Raw genomic sequence first — 7307 nt, forward strand, 5'->3', positions numbered from 1 at the left:
GAGCAGGACCACCAGTTGGAGCAGGACCACCAGATGGAGCAGGACCACCAATGGAGCAGGACCACCGGATGGAGCAGGACCACCAGGTGGAGCAGGACCACCAGATGGAGCAGGACCACCGGATGGAGCAGGACCTCTGGATGGAGCAGGACCACCGGATGGAGCGGGACCACCAGGTGGAGCAGGACCACCAATGGAGCAGGACCACCAGTTGGAGCAGGACCACCGGATGGAGCGGGACCACCAGGTGGAGCAGGACCACCAATGGAGCAGGACCACCAGTTGGAGCAGGACCACCAGATGGAGCAGGACCACCAATGGAGCAGGACCACCGGATGGAGCAGGACCACCAGGTGGAGCAGGACCACCAGATGGAGCAGGACCACCGGATGGAGCAGGACCTCTGGATGGAGCAGGACCACCGGATGGAGCGGGACCACCAGGTGGAGCAGGACCACCAATGGAGCAGGACCACCAGTTGGAGCAGGACCACCGGATGGAGCGGGACCACCAGGTGGAGCAGGACCACCAATGGAGCAGGACCACCAGTTGGAGCAGGACCACCAGATGGAGCAGGACCACCAGATGGAGCAGGACCACCGGATGGAGCAGGACCACCGGATGGAGCGGGACCACCAGGTGGAGCAGGACCACCAATGGAGCAGGACCACCAGGTGGAGCAGGACCACCAGATGGAGCAGGACCACCAGATGGAGCAGGACCACCAGATGGAGCAGGACCACCGGATGGAGCAGGACCTCTCGATGGAGCAGGACCTCTGGATGGAGTAGGGCCACTGGATGGAGCAGGAACCGCCAGGTGGAGCAGGACCACCGGATGGAGCAGGAACCACCAGATGGAGCAGGACCACCGGGTGGAGCAGGACCTAAACCACTATGAGCTGCTATACATTACTCATTATACTCATAAAACATGACATTGGGCATTAAACAATAGATTTGTTTAATGTGTGGTTCAAAATAAAAGGACAATGCACAAGAAAATGAAAATGAAAATGCATAGCTTTTCAATATGAACAATCACGACTGGCTCGAGGACGATAAAGTGAGTAAAGATAACATCATGGGTTTTGCAATATGCAAAAGATCCTTCCTATTTCCATCCTACACAGACAAACACAACACAAAGACCAACAAAGACCAACAGTTAATCATCACAATTCTGACAGAACACCTGTTCACAGCAGAGAAGTGATTGTTGGACACGAAGAAACAAGGTCGGTTTATTTTATTTATGTTTTTCATGTATTTAAGGTTGAATCAATTCAAGTAATAAGATGTGACTCAGAGACAATGTTTGTGTGTATTTTAATGTTGTGTTACAATGACAAAATACACTCTACTATAGTCTAACATGTATTCTTTTTTTCCCCAATGTATTATGTATGACTTTTTTTTTGTTAAAGATGATTACAGGTTCAAACTCATCAGTTTTCCTTCTTGAATTTCATCATTGTGTTGTTTTTAAAGTTTCTAAACTTAGATTAGTTTGAATTCTAAAAATTTCACGGTGGAACAGGATATGATACTTCAGTTTTTTTAATTTCATATTCTAATAGTCGCCCTGACTGTAGCTTCTTATCTAATGAACCAATTCTCAACATCTCTTAAATCTCTTCCCCTTTGGGACATTTTTATAAATATTAGGGCTGTCAATCAATTAAAGAAATGTAACTAATTAATCGTACAATTTTCTGTTCACGAATATTTATTCATGTAAAATCATCAAATCAATATAGAATAAACACAAAGAAGGTATATTTAAATTCAAAGACAATTTTAATGGCTTCCTTTGAACTTTGAACACAGTTTCCCTTCTGTGAAATAGGACATTTGGCACAAAAAAGGCACCTTTCTGTGTTAATTTTATATAACACATTAAATGTTTCAAATTAATCGCCAAAATTAACGCATTAACTTTGACAGCACTAATATTAATTTTCATGACATACAGATGACTGACTGTCTGCTTTATCTCTATTTATAAAACGTTAAGGTGAAATCCGGCAATCTGATTGGTTGTTAGCCGTGGTATAATGAGCATATACCACGGCTATTATTCTAAAGCCTTATCACAGCGTAGGCTATCACTCCGCGTCAAGCACGTATGACTGGTATGAATGGAAGTTGTTGTCATGTATCCATGACAACGGACTGTTGCAGTCCGTAGCAAAAGACAGTCTGCGTTTTTACGATGTTAAAAAATGGACTAAAGTAGCGGAGGAAAAGACGAGATACAGAGCTGACTTGGAGCTAACGTCTGGAGAGGTGGGGCTATTTTATTGGATAATATGTATTTCTGGTTGAATAAAACTACATGTATCAGATGTCATCTTTCACCAGGAAGTGTTGTTTAATGGTTTTTTTTATCACATCCTGTTTAAATCTTGTTTATTTCAGGGTGAAGGAAGCTGGACTGGGGAAAGCAGTCATCTTTACTTTATTTCTCCTCCTCGGGATCTAAAGACGTCAAACATGGCGGCCAACTCTTCCTCCTTCTGCTTCTCAGACCTGTCTCTCTATCCATTCGCCTTGACGTGCTTCGGCCACCCCGTCAGCTCCGTCATCTTCCTCACCTTCACCCTGACCAGCGTCCTCTTCCTCCCCCTGCACGTCCTCGTCCTCTGGCGAGCGTCTCGGCGTTGGCGCCATCAGTGCTCCACCAACTCTGGAGCCACCAGCCACTCGGACGTTTTCACCTGCAACATGGTCGCCGCGGAGCTCGTCAGCACCGTTGGATCAGTCTTTTCCGTGGGTTCGACCAACAACTGCAGCCACTTGTTGATGATAACTGCGTTTTATTTGATGACTTTCACGTATCCGGCTCAGACCTTCTTCCACTGCCTCACATGTGTGGAGCGCTACCTGGCCGTCGTTCACCCCGTCACCTACCGCGGCCTGAGGGGGGCGGCCGGGGTGACGCTCAGAAACATCAGCATTGGGTGTGTTTGGCTGCTGAGCTTTGGGATAATGGCGTTAGCATCTCTCTACTACCCCGGGTTCCCTGTAGCAGAGTTATGTTCCCTCCAGGTCGTTGTCGTAGGCGTCGTCTCGTTCTGCAGCCTGTCTGTTCTCTATGTTATAAATCATCTCGGGTTGGGGAAAGTGGGTGGGAGGAAGGAACAGATTGACCCAGCAAAGCAGAGGGCTTTCTATACCATTATAAATATAACAGGAACGCTGATCTTGAGGTCTTTTGGACTCGGAGCTTCCAATGCGACATTGAGCTTAGAGCAAGGAAACGGTGAGAATGAATGTCTGCTGTTGATGGGCGGAGCCTGGCTCTGTCTGCCCAGCAGCCTGGTCCCAAGTCTGCTGTTTCTCTGCAGAGAAGGAAAACTGCCGTGTTTTGGTCGCAGCTTGAGCCAAGGAGGAAATTAGAGAAAACCAGATGATTTGATGAGAGTAGAGACTTGTTAGTGGCGGAACTATTAGTTCATCACAATATGCATGGGTTGGGTTTTGTTCCAATTGAGTTATAATAGTAATTCCTTTCTGTAAAGCACTTGTCAATATGAATAACAGAGTTCTTCACATCAAACATCAAAACAAATCGCATGTATTAATAAAAACACCAAATAATGAATGCTTTTTTCTAGAAATGTTCCCGCAAACATGACATTTCAAAGACTAGGGGCTCCGAGGACAAAGACCCTGATTGGCCGTTAGTAAACTACCACAGGAGCTCACTGTGTCCTGGATAATTAGGAGATAAAAGTTCTGAGATAGGATTGGAAAGAACAGCTCAGCCCAAGCCTGGCCTTAAAAGCAATTAGAAAATCATCTTAACACAGTGTAGAGATGCAAGAACCTGCAGGTGGTGGATTGATTTTTAACCAAGTTGTAGTAAAGTTATGGGTACGTCGATCTTCATTATGTTGCCCATATGATAAAAACATGTAGGGTAGTTGTTGCTAGTGCATCATAGACTGTAGCTCTGTTTTTCCTGGGTAGTACAAGGCCAATGTGTTGTGCTGTCAACAATAGATCTGCTGTTGACAGTATGTTGGGTGGTTAGGGTCATGGTTTAGGTGGTTGTCGGGGAGTTTCGCTTTGGTGGCGTCCGACCTGCTGTACGTTGTTGTTGTTGTACTTATCCGAACATGTTCATTGTCATAGGCCAATACTGTACAGATCTTGTATAAAAACAAAGAAAAACTCTGAGGCACTCTCTTGAGTTAGTAAAAATGCCTTTAATTAATCTGGCATTGTCACAATGACATAAAATGACTGCAACACGTTTCGGCATCAAGCCTTCATCAGGGAGTCAAACCGATAATTCAAATGGCCTAGGTGTATCTGATTTATTTGTTGAGTGCTTTGGAGTTTTTCCTTGTTTTTCCACATCCCTTGGATCCCTCTCCAAAGAGCACCTCTAGTTTTGAGAAGGGAGTCCACGTTAGCGCTCCTTGCTTTGAACATTTTTTTTTTTACAGATTTTGTGTTGTTGTACTATGGCCAAGATGGCAACACTCTTCCAACTGACCTCAGACTTAACTTGTTAGTTATCTGCCAAAATGCACAACGATATTAGCATTTTGCGATTTCAGACACCCGTTGTACCCGAAATAGACTCATAGTTGGGAGTCGATCACTCGGCCTCTGGACCTTGGGGCTTAACTGCTTGACATCTGCATTCAGGAGTCTCCTATGGAAACCGGGGCTTGGAACGCAACTGCCCTTCCCCAATGTAAGTGGAGGGGATTAGCCTCCTCTTTTGCTCTGATCGTCAAGGTTTCAAAAGGTTGGTCCTGTGCCCAAGAGAAGCCAACCTTAGGCACCTTCTGGACTGAACCAAAGACCAACGGAAACCACAGTCCAGGTGAACAGCCTCATGATACACACCTGTGCTTACATCTATATTGAAATGAGTGTGACCAGCTACAATCACAACAAGAAGGCAATCCGTGCTTGTCAGTCTCTCAGAGCCAACGAGTGGAAAAACTATTTTTCTTAGCGATGAGATTTAATGGTCAGGTGGTTAATGATGGTTTTGTAACATGCAAATGACCCTCAGTACAAACAATGTATGTTCTGACAGGATGGCTGAACGCACACCGTCTGTGGAGAAGCAGGACAAGGACACGATCTGGATCAATCAATTTGGAAGAAACCAAATAAAATACAACGGACAAGGTCTGTGTCCTTTAATCAATTCAAACACATTGATGTTAATTTGTAGAATTCAATATGATTACGAGTGGTTTGACAGGGTATCAATATTTTTATACCATTCTCCAGGCGCACAGTTTGAGTGAATGTTTGATATTTTGTTTCTGAATTGCCAAAGTTTGAGAAATGGCTCAAATTCTTAAACAAGTCAAGGTGTTCAGCTTCTTGCACCAGTTTTGAAACATCACCATCGTCTGCATATGTGATCACCTCTAATCGTTCCATATTCTGCCTTCTACACTCGTCTTTTTTGTCCTCTTACTCTCTCGTCCAGGCCATGTCTGTCAACTCCTCCGCCCTTTCTTTCTACGAGAAATGCCAGCTCTCTGTCTCCAGCAAAGTCATCTACGCCACATACACCGCGGTCACCGTCCTCCTCCTCCCTGTCTACGTACTCGTCTTCTACACGGGAATCCAGCGGTGGAGACGTCAGCGCTCAGTGTCGGCTGGAACGACAACGGGTCATATCAACATCTTCACCTACCACCTCGTCGTTGTTGAGATTCTGGCAGTTGTTGGCTCAGTCCTGTACAATTTGGGGGCTTATGTATACGGGCAGGGGGTGGTGATATGGGGGGTTTGTGTGTACTGCATTATTTTCCCTGGACAGACGTTGCTTCACTGCCTCACCTGTGTGGAGTACTACCTGGCTGTTGTTCACCCCATCACCTACCGGCAGAGAGAGAGAGTCTTGGTCACGATCAGACACATCAGCGTTGCATGCGTTTGGCTCGTGTGCTTTGGGTGGATTTGGTTATCAAAGCTGACATTCCCTGATATTCCTGCCGTCGCGTCATATTGGTTGTTTGGCGCATCGACAGTTGTCATATTGTTCTGCTGCCTCTCGGTTCTCCACATTCTGACTCATCCAGGCCCCGGGGAGGTGAGTGGGCACAAGGGGAGGGTTGACCAATCCAAGTGGAGAGCTTTCCACATCATCTCAACCATAGTGGGAGTGTTGCTGCTTAAGTTTGTCACACTCCTGCTTTGTTATGCCTTGTACGAAATGCCGTCAATTAGCACTAAGATCCAATGTCATTTGTTTGACCTTGGGATCTGGTTGACTCTGCCCAGCAGCTTGGTTCTCCCTCTGCTGTTTCTGCAGAGAGAGAGAAACCTGACGTGGTGTTGGCAGAGCACTGACTCCAGATGAAGACCTCATGAGTTTGCATTTTTTCATTAATCTATTGATTATTCCAGTCAGTATATTTGGGGTGTTTTATATTTATGTTTGAGGTGTTATATATACCCATATCTGTGTATGTTTGCAGTGCTGTTACATATAGGCCTAATCGTGTTTAGTTTGCTAGATATTATTTGATAAACTATATATTTCGGTAACACTTTACAATAAGGGTCCCTTAATTAACGTTAGTTAGTACATTATTAATTACAGCATTAACTAACTGTTTACAGATTTATTAACAATCGTTATTATGTATTACTTAGGATTAAGAAACACATTAATTAATGTAGCCTATAAGTAAGCAGTTAATTAATGTTTACTACTCAAAGTTAGTAAATAAATAAGGGGACCCTTATTGTAAAGTGTTACCTATTTTTCCTGTATTTAAATTGTGTGAAATCTTCTCTTATTTACACATAAAAATCAGCTTTTATCATGTTTTATTATTGTTGCATGTATTAACTTTTTTTGTCGATCTGTTGTGTTTATCCACTAGTTCCTGTAGAACGTGTGATATTGTAATGTTATTCTATGAAATAAAAATAAGAAAAAACCCTAGAGGTTGAAATGGCCCTTTCTTTCCAGCATGGTGACTGTCATGCCATGACCACTCTGACAGCATCAACTGTAAAGAACAAACAGTCGGGCTGTTCTCTAAACGATCGTCCCGACTGACCAGACAAATTTCCCTGAAGAATAACAACGCTGTCCAAAACGGCAGGCATGATCTCAATATGTAAATAACCCACAGTCCCCCTTTAATTTCCCTACCAACACCACAAAATCAATTCATCAGTGCAGCATCTGACAGGAGGACACCGGTAGACAGACACCTGATGATGATGACAGACCCTAGTGCACCTTCATGTTTGCTGCATGATTCATCAGTCACATCTACATTTTTGCCTTGTCACTTGTCACATAGTTGT

At 44.4% G+C, this 7307-nt stretch overlaps 1 protein-coding gene across 1 annotated transcript; it reads left to right on the forward strand.

The window, feature by feature from the left end:
* Window positions 1–2495: 2495 nt before the first annotated feature.
* Window positions 2496–6345, forward strand: LOC146968480 (uncharacterized). Its single transcript, XM_085759236.1, has 3 exons — window positions 2496–2753; window positions 2850–2936; window positions 5467–6345. The coding sequence occupies exons 1-3, from the start codon at window positions 2496–2498 to the stop codon at window positions 6343–6345; spliced, it is 1224 nt and encodes a 407-aa protein (XP_085615362.1).
* Window positions 6346–7307: the final 962 nt, after the last annotated feature.

Source organism: Trachurus japonicus, chromosome 18 (assembly GCF_045865225.1).
Source record: "Trachurus japonicus isolate A0001 chromosome 18, Traja_1.0".
Taxonomy (NCBI): Eukaryota; Metazoa; Chordata; class Actinopteri; order Carangiformes; family Carangidae; genus Trachurus; species Trachurus japonicus.

Coding starts and splice junctions, on each gene's coding strand:
- LOC146968480 (XM_085759236.1), top strand. CDS start 2,496: ATGGCGGCCAACTCTTCCTCCTTCTGCTTCTCAGACCTGTCTCTCTAT. Junction 2,754..2,849: donor CCGCGGAGCTCGTCAGCACC/GTTGGATCAGTC, acceptor TATCCGGCTCAG/ACCTTCTTCCACTGCCTCAC. Junction 2,937..5,466: donor GCCTGAGGGGGGCGGCCGGG/GTGACGCTCAGA, acceptor TCTCTCGTCCAG/GCCATGTCTGTCAACTCCTC.